Raw genomic sequence first — 24,338 nt, forward strand, 5'->3', positions numbered from 1 at the left:
GCTGTACACTGTCAGCCTGGGGACGACGCATGCAAGCGGTGTTCCTCTTCCTGTAGTAGTGTGGAGCCCTCCCACCTGCCGGAGTGTTGCGAGGCCTACAACTCCTGCTGCGACGAGTACTTCCAGGCCTGCAAGGTGAGGTGTATATATATTAACAGGTGATGATGGTACAGGTGTTAGGCAGTCTGCTTTAGCTATAGAGTTACATAGAGAGATTTACTGTATAGAGCATAGAAAACATTGAAGAAATAGTGGGCTTTTACCAGTTATACTCAATATGCACCTAATATGATATAGTAATTTGCACATAGTAGTGGTACGAGTCTGCTTCATAACAATACTAACTTTAGAAACACGAGTAAGTAACTAATCTTTTTTTATAATCAGAGACGGAGTGTAGATTATATTACATGTTATTCTTGACTGAGGGAGAAAATTGTAAAAGGAAAATGCTACTATACCACATAATGAATGACGTAGATAACAGTCCCAGATACACCCCTTTAAAGTTCTGGAGATATATAAGGATAAGTAGAAACACAGATAAATAGCTAAACAGACTGACATATTTATAGACAGAAATTCAAATAAGAGAGATAATTAGAAGATAGATCAATATGTAATTCACTCCACCCTCCTCACCAATATCCCTTGAGAGAAAGTTACCGCCACACATACACCTGAATAATGAACATATCTCACTGTTGTCCCTCCTCGCCCGTCATCCAGGAGTTGTATCTACATGTGGTTCTCCTCTCCAGACAGAACACGTTCCTCCAGACAAATAACACCTAGAACACATGGGAAAACAAGCAAGGCAGCCGCACATTCACTTAAAAAAAAAACCCCAAAAGGACAAACGCCCATCGTAGTAGAGAGAGTGTTGTTGGAACACGTTGGGGGTAACACGATCCTTAACACGTTGGGAGTAAACAACAGCACATCTGGTGGCAGTAAGTCTATATGTGTCGGAGTTACATACATTATCTTTGGTGTGCTTTACTATAACCTCTCGTGCATGACGGTTAATAGGTGAGTCTGTCCTTCTGTCATGATCGTACAAAGTCATGAAAATCTCTCTCTCTCTCTCTCTCTCTCTCTCTCTCTCTATGTTCATGTGTCTAAAGAGAGATATATAGAGGGAAAGGGAGAGAGAGATATAAATTGTTTTTGCATGCATCACTGTCTCTTTCTAAACTGCATGATACGACAGGATGTTGATAATGAGAAGAGAGGATGATGAGAAAGTGTTTGAGTGTGTGAGTGTGTGACACGTCATCCTTGTCATCAATCCTACGTTTATTTATCCTAATCCGTCCACTTGTTTATTTTATTCTTATTCTTCTGTTTATTTTCGTTACCTGGTGGAGACAGAAATGCTCGAGTCTGGTGAGTAAGGACCTCTTCTTCCCGGAGTACTGCTGTGCCTCCTTCACCGACTGCTGCCACCTCATTACCACCTTCACCACGGCCATCAAGGTGAGTTAATCATGCTACGCACACACACACACACACACACACAAGTAAGAGCAGGCAATCAAAACAGGTAGAGAATGTAAACCTTGTGATATCTAAATAATTATCGACGAAAAATACACGAGGGTGGGTGTAAACATAATCCCCTGTGTGTGTGTGGCGGAGTGTCACGTCGGCCTCAGTGACACTATCATTACACGGCAGAAACACACCTTACCACGCCTTTTGTGTCATAACTGCAGGTGACTGGCGGGTGACAGGGTGAAACGACGTGTGACAGGTGTCCTCTCTTTCTCTCTCTTTTCTCTTTTTTCTCTCTCTTTCTCAATTACTGTGTTGGTTGTTAACTATGGATCTATCATTCGTGTTATTAGTTGGTGTTCTGTGTTATCTCTCTCCATTCTTCCTCCCTTCCTTCCTTATCTTTCTTCCTTCCCTACCCTCTCCTGTCCTATGCGTCCTTCTCTCCCTTTACCCCTTTCCTTTCCCTATTTCCTCCTCCCTCTCTACCCTATCCCCTCTCTCTTTCCTTCTCCCTTTATTCTTCCTTCCCCTTCTCCCCCCTCATTGACATACGCACTCTGGATGTTGAAAAAAAATCCTCACGCTCATTCATTAGTGCCACCAAAGAGAGATGTAATAGGGGACATACACACGCACATGTATACACGCTCCTGCACGCACACGTATTCACCAGTGTAGGTATGGAGATCACGCACAGATGAATAACAACCAATTTACATATGCAAATTCATTTAATCGCTCATGCAATCATAACTAGATAGCCTAATTGACTTATGAATAAATTTTTGTTTTTGTTTGGTGTTGTGGGTGGTTGGGTAGTTACATGTGTTTATTAACTAGTTGAGTGTCGACTGATAAGCTGTTTTATCTTGTTCGTTTTCGCCAAGCTGTTGTTATGTACGTATCTGTCGTGTTCGTCAAAGTTTAATTTCTCGTGTTTCACTCAATAGTATTAATACGATAAGCGTTTGCATCCTCTCCTTGCGGTCTTGATGAAAGGACCCTGACTACACGATACATCTGATGCACTAAGAACACCACACTGATACCTCGATAAAGCACCTGTGAATGATTACCTTTTCTTTTGTATTTTAATAAGTCGCTGATTTGATATCTTGAAGAGCTTTAGGTAATATATACAAGTTTTCTGTAATGCTAAATTCCCATCTAAATGTTGACACCAGAGCCTTACAGTGTGTATCTCTGAACTATGTTAAGTTTACATCTGTCGTGCTCCCATACCTATAATGACGTCATCACCTTCTAGCCTCCTGAACCGGTCAAGATTTCAACAAAAAACCAACTGAAGGTCCCAACGGTGGCTGCGCCGAAACCCTCGGTTTTCCCTGGCCTGAAGCCCTCACAGACGGCAGACCTCAAGCCCCTAAAGGCCTCCTCCTCCCAGAGCTTCTTCGAGTCCCAGGCACCTCTACCTTCTGCTCAAGACTTCTCAGTATTAGACACTCCCGGAGCTCCAGCCTTCCAGCCCTCAGATTCCAGAGTTCCATTATTCGAGTCCCCAGCCCCCCAAACCCCCGTGTTTCAGCCCCAAGCTCCCAGGGCCCCGGTCGTTCAGTCTCCTGCACGAGGCAGCAGACAGAGGGCTCCATCACCGGGAAGGGCTCAGGCCAGACCTCATCAGCGTCAACAAGGTCGTCGTCGACCTACAGAGGTGAGATGATTGTCAACCTCAGCTGTTAGTAAACAATATGTTAGCACACACCTGTCACAGTCCTGAGTTGAAAGGGCATCTTTGAGCAGATAAAAGAATATATTAAGAAAATTAACAGTTAGGCACAAATTTGGGTAGAAAACACCAAGTAAATTTGTTGGGAATGTTGACTATTAGTTACAGGTAGGGAGACAGGAAACAGTAAAATGATAGACAGATAGGAAGAGAGAAATACTGCTATAAGACTCTGTGTGAGGCTATAACCACCGTGAACTATAGATGATCCGCCTCGTTGTATTTCGTCGTTTTAATGTTCTCTGATGTTTCTCCACTCAGCACAACCCGGCCTCCAGACAGGGTCGCGTCACATCCCGTGGTCGTGTCATCTCCTAGCCCCATCTGGTCTCCCTCAGCCACCTGGCATTTTAGCCCCATCTGGCCTCCTTCAGCCACCTGGCATTCTAGCGCCAAATGATCTTTCTCATCCCCAACTGGCTCCCTTCATCCCCAGCTGGTCTACTAAGTCACCTGGCATCCTAGTTCCAGCTTCTTCCTCAGCCATCTGGCTTCTTAGCCATAGCTGGTATCTTCTTCCAGCTGGCGTTCATGTACTGGCTACCTGAGACTCATCTCACATCCCAGGTCTCACCCTCTTCCATCCCACCTGTCCCCTCTACTGATGATGTTTTCAGAGCTGCTGTACAGTGCACCTGCCGGACTGGTTATCGTTACAAATAGTTCCCTAGATTTCAGTAATGTCTTGTTGACTCTCTTTCCAAAATTGCGTACGACAGCTACTCATATCTTTCTGTAATTGCAAAACTAAAAAAGAATAAGAAATTCTTCGTACTTTACCTTTTAAACTGTCTTATACCAAACTGAATTCTCCTGTACATACAAAGTCGCCAGCATCTTGATCTTTCTTAAGACGTGGATGTTCGAGGGGCTGCTTCTCTTCCTGCATCCTGGGGAACTCCCTACCAGCTCGCTAACTCTACTCCTCGTATTGTAAAAGAATGCCACTGCAGGCAGAAGACGGGCGAGAACGTTCGCCTGGGGTAGCTTCAATTAGCGTATCAGTGCATGGTGGAGGGAAGAAGGTGCTGTTAATTGCTCGTGCTGGCGCTGTTATTTGTTGTTAATGGTATGGGCCTACGTTTCAACCCTCCCCCTCAGCCTGGCCCGCAGACGTCCTCCTTCCTCTCCTACTCCCAACACCACCTCACTACCTCCTCATCCCCCATCATCACCCTCGAACCTCTGTGACACTCTCCACCCTCCCTGTGGATATTTCGTAATTGTTGACATCTACCTATCACTCTCTTCTGTGTTAATCTTCATCCCGTCATCCCACCTGTTATTATCACCCTGTTCTTTACCTGTTACTATCTGTTACCATCTGTTACCTGTGGCGGTTCCTGCCAGCCGGGAGAGGAACCCCCCCTACCAAAACCCTCCACACCCACAAGTGAACTTCCTGCTATCAACTTGAAAGTCATAAAATAAACATCTGTGATTTTCTTCCGTATTTCCATCTCCTGTAACATACATACCCCCGACGCTTTTATTAATTATTCTCTTGCTCACGTCTATAAGATTATACCTCCCCCCAAAGTGCTTTTACCTGCATGCCCGATTGTACAAAAAATGAACCTGTTTCGGTGTCCTTTTGGTGTATTGGAACAAACACTCCCTCTTCGACCTCCCCCTGTTGCTGATGAACTCAAGAGGATTTGATATGGCTTTTGGGAAGAAGAAAAATATATAATCAATAAATCAAACCACACGAAATCTGTTTGAGATTCTAGCTTTGATTTCTCCCTGAAGACCTAACTAGCCGTCTCTGGTTCAGTTAAGATGGCTTCCACCTAACACAGATGCCTCGGTTCCTCCCCAGATCCCAAACGGTGGTATTCGAATATGAAAATTTAACTTAAATTTCCTAGGAGACCCCAAATGGCCATATCTATCTTTCACAAAACATGACAACTTGCCATATTTAGCCCTAGACAAGAGGGACGTAGTAGTGTATTGCTGTTTTCAAGTGTTCTATGGTTTGTTTTAGTTTCGGAAGACAAAACACAAAGATTTGTTTAAAGATTCTAATTTCTAATCTAGACAAAAACTCAAGTGTCTGTATCCACCACTCATGGATTCCTAACCTCTAGTTCCTCCAGAGATCGAGAGAATGGCCTTATTATTTTACTCTAACAAACCAAAGAAATCAACTACCTTTAGATATTCCTGTGGTTTCTTCGCGTTTCTCATCACACAAATCACGGAAAAAAAAGGAAAGAATTCTAACCATTATCTCACATAGGAACCTCAAATAGCCATATCTAGCCCTCACTAAACCCTTGAGGTAAGAGAGAGAAATACTCAGTACGTATATAACATTAATTATTTTCCACAAGAAGTGTTTTTTGAGGTTTGTCTTTGTGTCTCTGCCCTAACACCACACACACACACACACTACCTTTGAAACATTCCTGTAGCTTTTGACGACCTGTATCTGCCAACTCCCAACAGAATGACCAACAACTACCTACCACCACTCCTCCTCCTCTTCCCCCACCTACAGTAGACAAGAGGAACACGCCAACCAGCTATTAGTTAACTTCAGGTGTATTGAGGTTTGTTTATGTCTATTATCTTCACTTGTACTGGGCGCCCTTCACCTCACCCCTTTCCCCAACCCGGCATGAACTTCACCCCCAGGTCCTCCTCCCTCCCTCCCTCTCTACCCCCCTTGTCTTGTGCCTTAAGTAGTGCCTGCCTGGTATGGGGTCAACAAGACACACATACAGTACTGTCTCTATTGGGATATTCTTAGAACATCACATTTTTTTTTTTCGTAAAATCTATTTGTAGTTTAAGTGTTATAGTGTTTGACTGCTGACCTGTTTGTTTGCGTGTGTGTGTCTTCTTGTTCTGTTTGTTTACTTGATTATTTGTGTCTGTCTGTTTCCGTGTGTATGTTTCTATTAAGTTTCTCCTCTCATCCCGTTTTCTCCCAGTCATTATTATTCCTTTTCTTCTTTTTGGTTTTATTTATTTCTACTCTACATTTATTCCTATTACATTTCCATTTAATCCTCATGACGAATCTTTTTTTATTAATATTTTCATTAGTTTCGTCTTCATTTTTTTTCTTTACCATATTTATAGTCTTCCATTTTCTTTCACAATTATCTCTCTTCCTCATTCCTCATTATCTTACTTTCCTTCCTCCTCGTTGCCCCTTTCTAATTGTTTATCTCGGGTTTTCATTCATCTCTCTCTCTCTCTCTCTCTCTCTCTCTCTCTCTCTCTCTCTCTTTTGTTATTCCATCCCTTTCCTCTTTCGCTCTCTCTCTTTTAAACTTCTATCTTTATTCTTCACTCTCTTTCTCTCAATGTATTCATTGATATTCCATTCTTATCCTCTCGCTCTCTTTTTACTTGATTTCATCTTTATCCATATGGATATTCCATATTTATTTCTCTCTCTCTCTCTCTCTCTCTCTCTCTCTCTCTCTCTCTCTCTCTCTCTCTCTCTCTCTCTCTCTCTCTCTCTCTCCTCTTGTCCTTATCCTTTCTCTCCCTCTCTTGATATTCCATTCTTATTCTCCTCTCTTCATCTTCTACCCTTATCCACCCCCCTCTCTCTCTCTCTCTCTCTGTATCTTCCATCCTTATCCTCTCTCTTTTATCTTCCATCCTTATCCTCTCTCTTTATCTTCCATCCTTATCCTCTCTTTATCTTCCATCCTTATCCTCTCTCTCTCTCTATCATCCATCCTTATCCTCTCTTTATCTTCCATCCTTATCCTCTCCTTTATCTTCCATCCTTATCCTCCTTTATCTTCCATCCTTATCCTCTCTCTCTTTATCTTCATCCTTATCCTCTCTCTCTTTATCTTCCATCCTTATCCTCTCTCTTTATCTTCCATCCTTATCCTCTCCCTTTATCTTCCATCCTTATCCTCTCCTTTATCTTCCATCCTTATCCTCTCTCTTTATCTTCCATCCTTATCCTCTCTCTTTATCTTCCATCCTTATCCTCTCTCTCTTTATCTCCATCCTTATCCTCTCCTTTTATCTTCCATCCTTATCCTCTCTTTATCTTCCATCCTATCCTCTCTCTTTATTTTCCATCCTTATCCTCTCTCTTTATCTTCCATCTTTATCCTCTCTCTTTATCTTCCATCCTATCCTCTCCCTTTATCTTCCATCCTTATCCTCTCTCTTTATCTTCCATCCTTATCCTCTCTCTCTTTTATCTTCCATCCTTATCCTCTCTCTTTATCTTCCATCCTTATCCTCTCTCTCTTTATCTTCCATCCTTATCCTCTCCTTTTTTATCTTCCATCCTTATCCTCTCTCTTTATCTTCCATCCTTATCCTCTCTCTTTATCTTCATCTATCCTCTCTCTTTATCTTCCATCCTTATCCTCTCTCTTTTATCTTCCATCCTTATCCTCTCTCTTTATCTTCCATCCTATCCTCTCTCTTTATCTTCCATCCTTATCTCTTATATTCCATCCTATCCTCTCTCTTTATCTTCCATCCTTATCCTCTCTTTATTTTCCATCTATCCTCTCTATCTTCCATCTTTATCCTCTCTCTTTATCTTCCATCCTTATCCTCTCCCTTTATCTTCCATCCTATCCTCTCTCTTTATCTTCCATCCTTATCCTCTCTCTCTCTTTATCTTCCATCTTTATCCTCTCTCTTTATCTTCATCCTATCCTCTCCTTTATCTTCCATCCCCATCTCTCTCTTTATCTTCCATCCTTATCCTCTCTCTCTATCTTCTATCCTTATCCTCTCCTTTATCTTCCATCCTTATCCTCTCTCTCTCTTTATCTTCCATCCTTATCCTCTCCTTTATCTTCCATCCTTATCCTCTCTCTTTATCTTCCATCCTTATCTCTCTCTTGGTCTTCCTTCCTTATCCTCCCTCTCTTTCTTTATTTTGATCTACCATCTTTATCTTGTCTCTCTCTCTTGATATTCTATCCTCCCCCTCTCTCTCTCTTGTTCCCCTATCCTTATCCTCTCTATCTCCCTCTCTCTTGATATTCCATATTTGTTCTCTCTCTCTTTCTCTTAATCTTCTATCCTCTCCTATGTCTTTCTACCGACCCAACTTCTCATTTCGTTAACCCTTTATCAGTTATATTTCTTACTGTTTATTCTAAACTCTCCCGTCTCTATCCTGCATCCCACATCCTGTACCCTAACCCTCTCTTCCTTTATCCTCTTTTGTACCTTCTGTAGCCCTAACTTATTAACTGTATCCTATCCTTCATTTCCTGTACCTTAGCTCAATTTCTGTATTTATCCTCTCACTTCCTGTATCTTATCTTCCTCTGCCTGTATCCTACCTCTCACTTCCTGTATCCTACCTCTCCTTCCTGTATCTTATCTTCCCCTGCCTGTATCCTACCTCTCACTTCCTGTATCCTACCTCTCACTTCCTGTATCTTATCTTCCCTGCCTGTATCCTACTCTCACTTCCTGTATCCTACCTCTCACTTCCTGTATCCTATCTTCCCTGCCTGTATCCTACCTCTCACTTCTGTATCATATCTTCCCTCTTCCTGTATCCTACCTCTCACTTCCTGTATCTTATCTTCCCCTGCCTGTATCCTACCTCTCATTCCTGTCTACCTCTCAATTCCTGTATCCTATCTTCCCCTGCCTTATCCTCTCACTTCCTGTATCCTACCTCTCACTTCCTGTATCTTATCTTCCCTGCCTGTATCCTACCTCTCTCACTTCCTGTATCCTACCTCTCACTTCCTGTATCTTATCTTCCCCTGCCTGTATCCTACCTCTCACTTCCTTTATCCTATCTTCCCTGCCTGTATCCTACCTCTCGCTTCCTGTATCCTACCTCTCACTTCCTGTATCTTATCTTCCCCTGCCTGTATCCTACCTCTCGCTTCCTGTATCCTACCTCTCACTTCCTGTATCTTATCTTCCCCTGCCTGTATCCTACCTCTCACTTCTGTCTACCTCTCACTTCCTGTATCCTACCTCTCGCTTCCTGTATCCTACCTCTCACTTCCTGTATCTTATCTTCCCCTGCCTGTATCCTACCTCGCTTCCTGTATCCTACCTCTCACTTCCTGTCTTATCTCCCTGCCTGTATCCTACCTCTCACTTCCTGTATCCTACCTCTCGCTTCCTGTATCCTGCCTCTCACTTCCTGTATCTTATCTTCCCCCTGTATCTACCTCTCCTTCCTGTATCTCTCTCACTTCCTGTATCCTATCTTCCCCTGCCTGTATCCTGCCTCTCACTTCCTGTATCCTATCTTCCCTGCCTGTATCCTCACCTCTCTTCCTGTATCCAAACTTCCACTTTCTTCATGCTATCTCACTTCTTGTAATTTTTTCCTGTCTGTATCGTGCTTGGAATTTCCTGTATTCTTAATTTTTGTAATATTTATTAATCTTTAAATTTGTATGATTCTTGAGCATGTTTTGTAATTCTATTAACCTCATCCTCTCCTCTTCTACCTTAACCTCTCACTCTTCTACCTCAACCTCTCACTCTTCTACCTTAACCTCTCCTCTTCCACCTTAACCTCTCACTCTTTAACCTTAACCTCTCACTCTTCCACCTTAACCTCTCACTCTTCCACTTTAACCTCTCTCTTCCACCTTAACCTCTCACTCTTCAACCTTAACCTCTCACTCTTCCACCTTAACCTCTCACTCTTCAACCTCAACTTCACTCTTCTACCTCAACCTCTGACTCTTATATCTCAGCCTCACTCGTCTACCTCAATCTCTCACTCTTTTACCTCCAACATCTCATTTCCACCTCAACCTCTCACTCTCCTACATCTAACCTCTCATTCCTCTATACCTCAACCTCTCACACTTCAACCTCCAACCTCTCACTCTTCCACCTTAACCTCTCACTCTTTAGCCTTAACCTCTCACTCTTCCCACCTTAACCTCTCACTCTTCCCTTTAACCTCTCATCTTTCAGCCTTAACTCTCACTCTTCAGCCTCCAACCTCTCACTCTCCTACATCTAACCTCTCATTCCTCTATACCTCCAACCTCTCACCTTCAACCTCAACCTCTGACTCTTCCACCTTAACCTCTCACTCTTTAACCTTAACCTCTCACTCTTCCACCTTACCTCTCCTCTTCCCGTTTAACCTCTCCTCTTCAGCCTTAACCTCTTCACTCTTCAACCTCCAACTCTCACTCTCCTACATCTAACCTCTCATTCCTCTATACCTCAGCCTCTCACCTTCAGCCTCCAACCTCTCACTCTTCCACCTTAACCTCTCACTCTTTAACCTTAACCTCTCACTCTTCCCACCTTAACCTCTCCTCTTCCACTTTAACCTCTCCTCTTCAACCTTAACCTCTCCTCTTCAACCTCCAACCTCTCCTCTCCTACATCTAACCTCTCATTCCTCTATGCCCAACTTCTCACTCTTTAACCTTAACCTCTCACTCTTCAACCTTAACCTCTCTACTCTTCAGCCTTAACCTCTCCTCTTCCACCTTACCTCTCACTTCCACTTTGCTTACTCTGCTCTTCAGCCTTAACCTCTCCTCTTCAACCTTAACCTCTCACTCTTCCACTTAACCTCTCACTCTTCAGCCTCAGCTTCTCCTCTTCTCTTTAACCTCTCACTCTTCTACCTTAACCTCTCACTCTTCAACCTTAACCTCTCACTCTTCAACCTCAACCTCTCCTCTTCCACCTTAACCTCTCACTCTTCAACCTCAGCCTCTCACTCTTCTACCTCAACCTCTGACTCTTATATCTCAGCCTCTCACTCGTCTACCTCAATCTCTCACTCTTTTACCTCCAACCTCTCATTTTCCACCTCAACCTCTCACTCTCCTACATCTAACCTCTCATTCCTCTATACCTCAACCTCTCACACTTCAACCTCCAACCTCTCACTCTTCTACCTCTATCTCTCAATCATCGACTTCAACCTTTCACTCTTCGACCTCAACCTTTCACTCATCGACCTCAACCTCTCCCTTTTCTACCTCAATCTCTCACTCATCTACCCTCAACCTCTCACTCTTCCACCTTAACCTCTCACTCTTCTACCTCAACCTCTGACTCTTTTACCTCAGCCTCTCACTCGTCTAACCCTATCTCTTAATTATCGACCTCAACCTCTCACTCTTCAACCTCTATCTTTTCACCCTTCGACCTCAAGCTCTCACTTATTGACCTCAACCTTTCACACTACCCCAACCTCTCACTCTTCTACCTCAACCTCTTACTCTTCTACCTCTAACCTCTTACTCTTCTACCTCAACCTCTTACTCTTCTACCTCAACCTCTCACTCTTCTACCTCTAACCTCTCACCCTTTGACCTCCAACCTGTAACTCTTCGACCTCCAACTTTTCACTCCTACTCTCCAACCCCTAAATCTCTACCTCCAACCTCTCACTCTTCTACCTCCAACCTCTCACTCTTCTACCTCCAACCTCTCACTCTTCTACCTCCAACCTCTCAATCTTCTACCTCAACCTCTCATTCCTCTATACCTCAACCTCTCACTCATGCTCTCAGTCTTCTACCTGCAACCTCTCTCTCATTCAACCTTTCACTACGTTTTTTACCTCCAACCTCTCTCTCTTCGGCCTCAACCTCTCCCTCACTCTTCTACCTCAACCTTTCGCTCTTTTACCTTAACCTCTCTCTCTTTTACCTCCAACCTCTTACTCTTTTACCTCAACCTCTCTCACTTGAACCTCAATTACTCACTGTTCTACTTCCAACCTCTTACTCTTCGACCTCCAACCTCTCACTCATCGACCTCAACCTCTCACTCATCGACCTCAACCTCTCACTCATCGACCTCAACCTCTCACTTCCGATCTTAACCTCCCACTCTTCGACCTCAGCCTCTCACTCTTCTACCTCAACCTCACACTCTTCTAACTTTAACCTCTCACTTCTCCGCCTCAACCTCTCAGCCTTCCAACCTCAACCTCTCATTTATCGACCTAATTCTAACCTTTCTTTTTTCTGCATGTGCATGTAATTATGTCCATTTAACTGTGTTGTTATTTATTTTCTTCATTTCTCTTTATCTTCGTTAATTGTTTATTTTATTCATTTTGTTATTCCTACTTTCGTTACATATTATTTACCCCTTATTTTCCCGTTTTTTTCTTTGTATTTATTCTCATTCTTTATTATTTTCCTTCTTACCCTTATTCTTTCTCATTCCTTTACATTCTTCCTCATTCCCTGTATTCTGTCTCCACACTACTGTATTCTTAGTCATTCCTCGTCTGTATTTCTCAATCCTTTGTAATTTTCTTCTTTTCTCTGCATTCTTCTTTAATCATGCTACATGTTTTGTTTTTACTCATTTTTCCTATTCCTCATTTATCAATATTATTTTCTATTTCCTGTGTATCCTTCCTCATTCCTCTCTGTATCCTTCCTTATTCTTCTCTCTATTCTTCTTTATTCCCCTCTGTATCCTTCCTGATTCCCTTTTGTTTCCATCCTAATTTTCTTCTGTATTCTTCCCTATTCCTTTATTACTCTTCCTTATTCCTCTTTATACTTCCTATTCCCTGTATTATCTTATAAATTCTTGTATCCTTCTTTTTTCTTCTTTATCCCTCTTCCTCATTCACCCATATCTTCCTTTTCTCTTCCTTTATGGCCCTCTTTATTCTCTTGTATTCTAATTCTTTCATTTGTAAAATCTCTCTTATTTATCTGCATTACTCCTATTTCTGCTGTATTACTCCTCTTTTTCCTGTATTACTCCCCTTTTTCCTGTATTACTCCTCTTTTTCCTGTATTACTCCTCTTTTTCCTGTATTACTCCTGTTTCACCTGTATTACTCCACTTTCTCGTGTATTACTCCTCATTTTTCCTGTATTACTCCCCTTTTTCCTGTATTACTCGTCTTTCTCCTGTATTACTCGTCTTTCTCCTGTATTACTCCTCTTTTTCCTGTATTACTCCTCTTTCTCCTGTATTACTCCACTTTCTACTGTATTACTGCTCCTTTCTCCTGTATTACTGCTCCTTTCTACTGTATTACTGCTCCTTTCTCCTGTATTACTCCTCTTTTTCCTGTATTACTCCTCTTTCTCGTGTATTACTCCTCTTTCTACTGTTTTACTGCTCTTTTCTCCTGTATTAATCCTCTTTTTCCTGAATTACTCCTCTTTCTCGTGTATTACTCCTCTTTTTGCTGTATTACTCCTCTTTCTTCTGTATTACTCCTCTTTCTGCTGTATTATTCCACCTTCATCTATATTACTCCTTTTACTTTATCCTGTATAATTCCCCTGTATCCAATCTGTCTCTTTTTGTACCCTGATTATCACTTCCTCTTTTTCCTCTTACTTTTTCTTATGTGTTAATTTCTAATTATTCCTTTATCCAACCATTCATTTCTGTATCATATTTTTTTTACTATTTTGTATTTTGTTTTTCACTAATTACATGATATTTTACAGATATTTCATTCTTCCATTCCTGTCTTGTATCCTACCCCTCACTTCTGTATCTTATCTCTCACTTACTGTATCTTATCTCTCACTTCCTGTATCTTATCTCTCACTTACTGTATCCTATCTCTCCCTGTCTGTATCTTACCTTTCGTTTCTGTATCTTATCTCTCACTCCTGTATCATACATCTCACTGCCTGTATCTCTCCTCTCACTGCCTGTATCTTACCACTCAGTTCCTGTATCTTTCCTACATCTTATCTCTCACTGACTGTATCTTACCTCTCATTTCCTGTATTATCTGCTTATTCTCTGTATCATAACTTTCACTGAATGTAATTTACATTGTCACTCTTATATCCTAACTTTAAATCTCTGTAATCTACCTCTCAATCTTCCTGTATTCTACCACTTACTCCTGTATCCTTACTTCCAGTCTGTAATCTTACTTTCATTGCATGTATCTTCCCATTCGATCTTCCTGTATCCTACCTCTTACTCCTGTATCCTAACTTTCACTCTCTGTAACCTCCCTTTCACTGCATGTATCTTACCTCTCAATCTTCCTGTATCCTACCACTTACTCTTGTATCCTAACGTTCACTCTCTGTAATCTTCCTCTCACTGCATGTATCTTCCCTCTCAATCTTCCTGTATCCTACCACTTACTCTTGTATCCTAACGTTCACTCTCTGTAATCTCCCTTTCACTGCATGTATCTTCCCATTCTATCTTCCTGTATCCTAACGTTCACTCTCTGTAACCTCCCTTTCACTGCATGTATCTTCCCTCTCATTCTTCCTGTAGTCTACCACTTACTCCTGTATCCTTACTTCCACTCTGTAATCTTCCTTTCATTGCATTTATCTTCCCATTAGATCTTCCTGTATCCTACCTCTTACTCCTGTATCCTAACTTTCACTTTCTGTAACCTCCCTCTCATTGCATGTATCTTCCCATTCGATCTTCCTGTATTCTACCACTTACTCCTGTATCCTAACTTTCACTCTCTGTAATCTCCCTCTCACTGCATGTATCTTCCCATTCAATCTTCCTGTATCCTAACTTTCACTCTCTGTAACATCCCTCTCATTGCATGTACCTTACCTCTCAATCTTCCTGTATTCTACCACTTACTCCTGTATCCTAACTTTCACTCTCTGTAATCTACCTCTCACTGCATGTGTCTTCCCATTCAATCTTTCTGTATCCTAACTTTCACTCTCTGTAATCTCTCTCTCACTGCATGTATCTTACCTCTCAATCTTCCTGTATCCTACCACTTACTCCTGTATCATAACTTTCACTTTCTGTAACCTCCCTTTCATTGCATGTATGTTCCCTCTCAATCTTCCTGTATTCTACCGCTTACTCCTGTATCATAACTTTCACTCTGTAATCTCCCTTTCATTGCATGTATGTTCCCTCTCAATCTTCCTGTATTCTACCACTTACTCCTGTATCATAACTTTCACTCTCTGTAATCTACCTCTCATTGCATGTATGTTCCCTCTCAATCTTCCTGTATCCTAACGTTGACTCTCTGTAACCTCCCTCTCACTGCATGTATCTTCCCTCTTCCCCTTCTCTCTTAACCTTTCCTCTCCTGTATTCTGCTTCCTACTCCTCATTTTCATGTATTCCTATCATTCCTATCTTATTTTCCTCTTTCCCTTATCTCCTTCCTCCTTATCATCCTTTCTTATACCCTTCTTCATATCTATTTCCTTCATCATGGCATCCTCCTTCATTCCTTCTTCATTTATCATGATTTGTTTTTATTTCCTTGACTTCTCTTCGTTTTCCTTCAGTTTTTCCTATTCCCATCTTCTTGTTTATTAATCTTAAATCTTTCTTCTTCCCCTTTGCTTTCCCTTTTTGTAATTTCTCTGTATCTTACAAATAACTATTCTGTACCCGATCTATTAATTCCTGTATTCGGGTTCTTTGTCTCGCATTAAATCTCTTAAATTTATTTGTATTTCTCCTTTCTTTTGTATCTTACCTCTCACTTTTTGTGTCTTACCTCTCACTTTTTGTGTCTTACCTCTCACCTATTGTATCTTTACCTTCTCACAGCCTGTACTCCACCTCTCACTTCCTGTATCTTACTTCTCATTCCCTGTATCCTACTTCTTTTCTCTCACTGCCTGTATCTTTTCTCTCACTTCCTGTATCTTACCTTTCATTTCTGTATCTTATCTCTCACTCCTGTATCATACCTCTCACTTTCCTCTCACTGCCTGTATCTTACCACTCACTTCCTGTATCTTTCTTCTCAGTCCTACATCTTATCTCTCACTGACTGTATCTTACCTCCCATTTCCTGTATTATCTGCTTATTCTCTGTATCATAACTTTCACTGTATGTAATTTACATTGTCACTCTTATATCCTAACTTATATCCTAACTCTCTGTAATCTCCCTCACAATCATCCTGTATTCTACTACGTACTCCTGTATCCTAACGTTCACTCTCTGTAACCTCCCTTTCACTGCATGTATCTTACCTCTCAATCATCTTGTATCCTACCACTTACTCCTGTATCCTAACTTTCACTCTGTAATCTCCCTCTCACTGCATGCATCTTCCCTCTCAATCTTCCTGTATCCTACCACTTACTCTTGTATCCTAACGTTCACTCTGTAATCTCCCTCTCACTGCATGAATCTTCCCATTCTATCTTCCTGTATCCTAACGTTGACTCTCTATAACCTTCCTTTCACTGTATGTATCTTACCTCTCAATCTTCCTGTATCCTACCACTTACTCTTGTATCCTAATTTTCACTCTGTAATCTCCCTTTCATTGCATGTATCTTACCTCACAATCTTCCTGTATCCTACCACTTACTCCTGTATCATAACTTTCATTCTCTGTAACCTCCCTCTCACTGCATGTATCTTCCCTCTTCCCCTTCTCTCTTAACCTTCCCTCTCGTTTATTCTGCTTCCTACTCCTCATTTTCATTTATTCCTATCATTCCTATCATATTTTCCTTTTTCCCTTATGTCCTTTCTCCGTCCTCCTTATTATCCTTCCTTATACGCTTCTTCATATCTATTTCCTTCATCATTGCATCCTCCTTCATTCCTTCTTCCTCATTTATCAGGATTTGTTTTTATTTCCTTAACTTCTCTTCGTTTTCCTTCAGTTTTTCCTATTCCCATCTTCTTGTTTATTAATCTTAAATCTTTCTTCTTCCCCTTTGCTTTCCCTTTTTGTAATTTCTCTGTATCTTACAAATAACTATTCTGTACCCGATCTTTTAATTCCTGTATTCGGGTTCTTAGTCTCGCATTATATCTCTTAAATTAATTTGTATTTCTCCTTTCTTTTGTATCTTTCCTCACACTTTTTGTGTCTTACCTCTCGCTTTTTGTATTCTACCTCTCACCTATTGGATCTTTACCTTCTCACAGCCTGTACTCCACCTCTCACTTCCTGTATCTTACTTCTCATTCCCTGTATCCTACTTCTCATTCCCTGTATCCTACTTCTTATCTCTCACTTCCTGTATCTTATCTCTCACTTCCTGTATCTTACCTTTCATTTCTGTATCTTATCTCACTCCTGTATCATACCTCTCACTTTTGTATCTTTCCTCTCAGTCCTACATCTTATCTCTCACTGACTGTATCTTACCTCCCATTTCCTGTATTATCTGCTTATTCTCTGTATCATAACTTTCACTGTATGTAATTTACATTGTCACTCTTATATCCTAACTTTAACTCTCTGTAATCTTCCTTTCAATCTTCCTGTATTCTACCACTTACTCCTGTATCCTTACTTCCGCTCTGTAATCTTCCCTTTCGATCTTCCTGTATCCTACCTGTTACTCCTGTATCCTAACTTTCACTCTCTGTAACCTCCGTTTCACTGCATGTATTGTCCTTCTCACCCCTTCTGTATCCTAGCTTTCACTCTGTAACCTCCCTCTCATTGCATGTATCTTCCCATTCAATCTTCCTGTATCCTACCTCTTACTCCTGTATTTTAACTTTCACTCTCTGTAACCTCCCTGTCATTGCATGTATCTTCCCATTCGATCTTCCTGTATTCTACCACTTACTCCTGTATCCTAAGTTTCACTCTCTGTAATCTCCCTCTCACTGCATGTACCTTCCAATTCAATCTTCCTGCATCCTAACTTTCACTGTGTAACATCCCTCTCATTGCACGTATCTTCCCTCTCAATCTTCCTGTATCCTACCACTTACTCCTGTATCCTTAATTCCACTCTGTAATCTTTCTTTCATTGCATGTATCTTTCCATTCGATCTTCCTGTATCCTACCTCTTACTCCTGTATATTAACTTTCACTCTCTTTAACTCCCTCTCACCGCATGTATCTTACCCCTCAATCTTCCTGTATTCTACCACTTACTCCTGTATCCTACCTTTCACTCTCTGTAACATCCCTCTCATCGCATGTATTTTGTCTCTCAATCTTCCTGTATTCTACCACTTACTTCTGTATCCTAACTTTCACTCTCTGTAACCCCCTCTCCCCGCATTTATCTTCCTATTCAATCTTCCTGTATCCTAACTTTCACTCTCTGTAACCTCCCTCTCATTGCATGTATCTTCCCATTCGATCTTCCTGTATCCTACCTCTTAATCCTGTATCCTAACTTTCACTCTCTCTAATCTCCCTCTCACTGCATGTATCTTACCTCTCAATCTTCCTGTATCCTACCACTTACTCCTGTATCCTAACTTTCACTCTCTGTAACCCCCTCTCCCCGCATTTATCTTCCCATTCAATCTTCCTGTATTCTACCACTTACTCCTGTATCCTAACTTTCACTCTGTAACCCCCTCTCACCGCATGTATCTTACCTCTCAATCTTCCTGTATCCTACCACTTACTCCTGTATCCTAACTTTCACTCTCTGTAACCTCCGTTTCACTGCATGTATCTTCCCATTCGATCTTCCTGTATCCTACCTCTTAATCCTGTATCTAACTTTCTCACTCTTTGTGTCTTCCTCTTCTGCATGTATCTTACCTCTCAATCTTCCTGTATCACCACCTCCTGTCCTTTCCTCTCTGTCCTCTTTCTCATGTTGTCCTTCTCCCTTCTGTATCTGCTTTCACTCTACTTAACCCCCTCTCACGCATTTTATCTTCCCATTCAATCTTCCTGTATCCTACCACTTACTCCTGTATCTTTACTTCACTCTGTAACCTCCCTCTCATTGCATGTATCTTCCTCTCAATCTTCCTGTATCCTACCACCTCCTGTATCCTTAATTTCACTCTGTGTCTTTCTTTCTTCTGTTCCTTCATCTTCCTGTTCCTCTTTCATTCTCTGTAACCTCCCTCTCACTGCATGTCTTCCCTCTCCATCTTCCTGTATCCTACCACTTACTCCTGTATCCTTAATTCCCTCTTTCTTTCTTTCATTGCATGTATCTTTCATTCGTCTTCCTGTGTCTACCTCTTACTCCTGTATTTGCTTTCCTCTCTTTTTCCCTCATTTCTTACCTCTCATCTTCCTGTATTCTACCACCTCTGTCTACCTTTCTTCCTGTTTGTCCCTCTCACCGCATGTATCTTACCTCTCAATCTTCCTGTATTCTACCATTTACTCCTGTATCCTACCTTTCACTCCCTGTAACCTCCCTCTCATTGCATGTATCTTCCTATTCAATCTTCCTGTATCCTAACTTTCACTCTCTGTAACCTCCCTCTCATTGCATGTATCTTCCCATTCGATCTTCCTGTATCCTACCTCTTAATCCTGTATCCTAACTTTCACTCTCTGTAATCTCCCTCTCACTGCATTTATCTTCCCTCTCAATCTTCCTGTATTCTACCGCTTACTCCTGTATCCTAACTTTCACTCTCTGTAACCTCCCTCTCATTGCATTAATCTTCCCATTCGATCTTCCTGTATCCTACCTCTTAATCCTGTATCCTAGCTTTCACTCTCTGTAACTTCCCTCTCACTGCATGTATCTTCCCATTCAATCTTCCTGTATCCTAGCTCTCACTTTCTGTAACTTCCCTCTCACTGCATGTATCTTCCCTCTTCCCCTTCTCTCTTAACCTTTCCTCTCCTGTATTCTGCTTCCTACTCCTCATTTTCATGTATTCCTATCATTCCTATCTTATTTTCCTTTTTCCCTTATGTCCTTTCTCCCTCCTCCTTATTATCCTTCCTTATACCCTTCTTCATATCTATTTCCTTCATCATTTCTTCCTCTTCCATTCCTTCTTCCTCATTTATTACGATTTTTTTTTATTTCCTTGACTTCTCTTCGTTTTCCTTCAGTTTTCCTATTCCCATCTTCTTGTTTATTAATCTTAAATCTTTCTTCTTCCCCTTTGCTTTACCTTTTTGTAATTTCTCTGTATTCGGGTTCTTAGTCTCGCATTAAATCTCTTAAATTAATTTGTATTTCTTCTTTCTTTTTTATCTTAACTCTCACTTTTTGTATCTTTACCTTCTCACAGCCTGTACTCCACCTCTCACTTCCTGTATCCTACTTCTCATTCCCTGTATCCTACTTCTCATTCCCTGTATCCTACTTCTCATTCCCTGTATCCTACTTATCATTCCCTGTATCCTACCTCAAACATCTGTATGTACCCTAATTCCTATGTATCTCTCCATATTTACCTGTATCTTGTGTATCCTTCCTCTTTTTATCTCTATCTTTATTCCTCACACGTTTTCCCCATTCTCCTGTATCCTTCCCTATCCTTCTGTATCCTTCCTTATTCTTCTGTATCTTTTTTAATTGTCACATAACCTTCCTTATTATTCTGTATCCTCATTTATTATCCCCTATCCTTCCTTATTCTCCTGAATCCTTCCTTATTCTCCTGTATCCTTCCTTATTCTCCTGTATCCTTCCTTATTCTCCTGAATCCTTCCTTATTCTCCTGTATCCTTCCTTATTCTCCTGCATCCTTCCTTATCCTCCTGTATCATTTTTATTGCCGTATCTTTCCTACCCTGTGTCCTCTATCCTGTATCCTCGTACTGTATCCCTTTTCTCTTGTATCCTATGATATCTCTCTAGTCCTGTATTATTCTTCATTATTTGTATTCTTCGTGTCTATATTTACTCCTCTTCTGTATCATTCCTCTTATCCCTCATCCTTCTGTCTTGTATCCATAATTTTCTGTATTTCCCTTATCCTGTATCCTTCCCCTCCTGTGTCTTTCGTCCCTGTATCCTCCCTCTCTTGTATCTTCACTTCCTGTCCTTCCCTCTCCTCTCTATGTCCTTCTCCTCTGTCCTCTCTTTCACTCTCTCTATCCTTCCTCACTTTCTATATCCTTCCTCTCATTCTCTATCCTTCCTCTCTCCTCTCCCTTATCCTTCTCTCATTCTCTATATCCTTCCTCTCTCTATATCCCTTCTCCTCTGTCCTCTCTTCCCTCTCTTTATCCTTCCTCTCACTCTCTATATCCTTCACTCTCTGTATCCTTCCTCACTCTCTATATCCTTCCTCTCCTCTGTATCCTTCCTCTCCCACTCTTATGTATCCTTCCTCTCACTCTCTGTATCCTCCTTTCTCCTCTCTATCCTTCCTCTCACCTCTATCCATCCCTCTTACTTTCTGTCCTTCCTCTCACTGTATCTTTCCTCTCACTTTCTGATATCCTCCCTCTCACTCTTCATATCCTCCTATTCTCTCATCCTTCCTCTCCTCTATATCCTTCACCTCCTCTCTATATCCTTCCTCTCATGTTCTATGTCCTCCCTCTCATTCTCTATATCCTTCCTCTCCTCTGTGTCTCCTTCGTCTCACTCTATATCCTCCCTCTCACTCTCTATCCCTTCCTCTCACTCTCTATATCCTTCCTCTGACATTTATGTCCTCCCTCTCCTCTCTATATCCTTCCTCTCACTCTCTATATCCTCCCTCCCTCTCTATATCCTTCCTCTCCACTCTCTGTCCTTCCTCTCTCTTCTGTATCCTTCCTTCTCACTCTCTGTATCCTTCCTCTCACTCTCTTATCCTTCCCCTCACTCTCTCTATATCCTTCCTCTCCTCTCTATATCCTTCCTCTCACTCTCTATATCCTTCCTCTCACTATCTGTATCCTTCCTCTCACTCTCTATCCTTCCTCTCACTATCTGTCCTTCCTCTCACTTTCTGTATCCTTCTCTCCTCTCTGTCCTTCCTCTCCTCTCTATATCCCCTTCACTCTATCTGTATCCTTCCTCTATCTCTTATCCTTCTCTCTTTATCTGTCCTTCTCCTCTCTACTTATCCTTCTTCTTACTCTCTATCTCCTTCCTCTCTCTGTATCCTTCCTCTCACTATCTGTCCTTCTCTCACCCTATATCCTTCCCCCTCTACTATCTGTATCCTTCCTCTCACTCTATATCCTTCCCTCTCACTATCTCTATCCTTCCTCTCACTCTCTATATCCTTCCTCTCACTATCTATTTCCTTCCTCTCACTATCTATATCCTTCCCTCACTCTCTATATCCTTCCTCTCCTCTCTATATCCTTCCTCTCACTATCTGTATCCTTCCCCTCTCTATATCCTTCCTCTCACTCTCTATATCCTTCCTCTCCTCTCTATATCCTTCCTCTCACCTCTGCTTATCCTTCCTCTCACTCTCTTATATCCTTCCCTCACTATCTGTATCCTTCCTCTCCTCTCTATATCCTTCCTCTCCTCTCTATATCCTTCCTCTCTCTCTATATCCTTCCTCTCACCTCTGTATCCTTCCTCTCCCTCTCTATATCCTTCCTCTCACTATCTATCCTTCTCACTCTCTATATCCTTCCTCTCCCCTCTCCTTCCTCTCTATCTGTATCCTTCCTCTCACTCTCTGTATCCTTCCTCTCACTATCTGTATCCTTCCTCTCCTCTCCTATATCCTCTCACTCTCTGTCCTTCCTCTCACTATCTTATCCTTCCTCTCCTCTATATCCTTCCTCTCTCACTATCTGTATCCTTCTCTCCTCTCTATCCTTCTCTCACTCTCATGTCCTTCCTCTCACTCTCTATATCCTTCCTCACTATCTGTGTCCTTCCTCTCCTCTCTATATCCTTCCTCTACTCTCTGTATCCTTCCTCTCACTATCCTTCCTCTCCTCTATCCCTTCCTCTCACTATCTGTATCTTCCTCTCACTATCTTGTCTTCCTCTCCTCTCTGTCCTTCTCTCTATCACCTTGTCCTTCTCTCTCTCTCTATATCCTTCCTCTCTTTCTCTGTATCCTTCCTCTCACTATCTGTATCCTTCCTCTCTTACTCTCTCTATATCCTTCCTCTCACCCTATATCCTTCTCTCACTCTCTATCCTTCCTCTCACTATCTGTATCCTTCCTCTCACTCTGTATCCTTCCTCTCACCTATATATCCTTCCTCTCACTCTGTCCTTCCTCTCTATCTGTATCCTTCCTCTCACTATCTTATCCTTCCTCTCACTCTCTATATCCTTCCCTCTCACTCTATATCTTCCTCTCACTCTCTATATCCTTCCTCTCCTCTCTCTATCCTTCCCCTCACTCTCTATATCCTTCCTCTCACTCTCTATATCCTCCTCTCCTCTCTATATCCTTCCTCTCACTCTCTATATCCTCCTCCACTATCTGTATCCTTCCTCTCACTCTCTGTATCCTTCCTCTCCTCTCTATATCCTTCCTCTCACTCTATATCCTTCCCTCTCACTCTCTATCCTTCCTCTCTGTATATCCTTCTCTACTCTCCTTCCCTCCTCTCTATATCCTTCCCTCACTCTCTTATCCTTCCTCTCCTCTCTATCCTTCCTCTCACTCTCTATATCCTTTCCCTCACTCTATATCCTTCCCTCCCTCTCTATATCCTTCCTCTCCTCTCTATATCCTCCTCTCTATCTCTATCCTTCCTCTCACTCTATATCCTTCCTCTCTTTATCTGTCTTCACTCACTCTCTATCCTTCCCTCTCACTATCTGTATCCCTTCTCTCACTCTCTATCCCTTCCTCTCTGTCCTTCCTCTCACTTTCTGTCCTTCCTCTCACTCTGTATCCTTCCCCTCACTCTCTGTCCTTCCTCTCCATCTCTATTCTCCTCTCTCTCTATATCCTTCCTCTCACTCTATATCCTTCCTCTCATATCTGTCCTTCTCTCACTCTCTATATCCTTCCTCTCCTCTGTATCCTTCCTCTCACTCTCTATATCCTTCCTCTCACTCTCTATATCCTTCTCTCACTATCTGTATCCTTCCCTCACTCTCTATATCCTTCCTCTCACTCTCTATATTCTCCTCTCCTCTCTATATCCTTCCTCTCCCTTCTATATCCTTCCTCTCTATCTGCTTATCCTTCTCTCACTATCTGTCCTTCCTCTCTTTATCTGTATCCTTCCTCTCACTCTCTGTCCTTCCCTCCTCTCTTTATCCTTCCTCTCCTTCTCTATATCCTTCCTCTCCTTCTATCTTTCCTTCCTCTATCTCCTTCCTTCCTCTCCTCCTCTATATCCTCCTCTCCTCTCCTATCCCCTTCCTCTCACTCTCTATATCCTTCCTCTATCTGTATCCTTCCTCTCACTCTCTGTATCTCCTCTCACTCTCTATATCCTTCCTCTCCTCTCTATATCCTTCCTCTCCTCTCTATGTCCCTTCCTCTCCTTATCTGTATCCTTCCCTCACTCTCTATATCCTTCCTCTCCTCTCTATCTTCTCCCTCTCCTCTGTATCCTTCCTCTCTTTATCTATCCTTCCTCTCACTCT

General features: G+C 41.8%; 1 protein-coding gene across 1 annotated transcript in view; it reads left to right on the plus strand.

Moving 5' to 3' along the window:
* Nucleotides 1-4,693, plus strand: part of LOC121857023 — a 19,238-nt gene extending 14,545 nt beyond the window's left edge. The window contains exons 2-5 of the mRNA XM_042352847.1: nucleotides 1-135; nucleotides 1,375-1,479; nucleotides 2,768-3,172; nucleotides 3,509-4,693. The exon at nucleotides 1-135 is cut by the window's left edge and continues 96 nt beyond it. Of these exons, the coding sequence (XP_042208781.1) occupies nucleotides 1-135; nucleotides 1,375-1,479; nucleotides 2,768-3,172; nucleotides 3,509-3,565 (702 nt within the window). The 3' untranslated portion in view covers nucleotides 3,566-4,693. The remainder of the gene's footprint in view (nucleotides 136-1,374; nucleotides 1,480-2,767; nucleotides 3,173-3,508) is intronic.
* The last annotated feature ends 19,645 nt before the right edge of the window (nucleotides 4,694-24,338 follow it).

Source organism: Homarus americanus, unplaced genomic scaffold (assembly GCF_018991925.1).
Source record: "Homarus americanus isolate GMGI-L3 unplaced genomic scaffold, GMGI_Hamer_2.0 scaffold1024, whole genome shotgun sequence".
In the NCBI taxonomy this organism is placed as follows: domain Eukaryota; kingdom Metazoa; phylum Arthropoda; class Malacostraca; order Decapoda; family Nephropidae; genus Homarus; species Homarus americanus.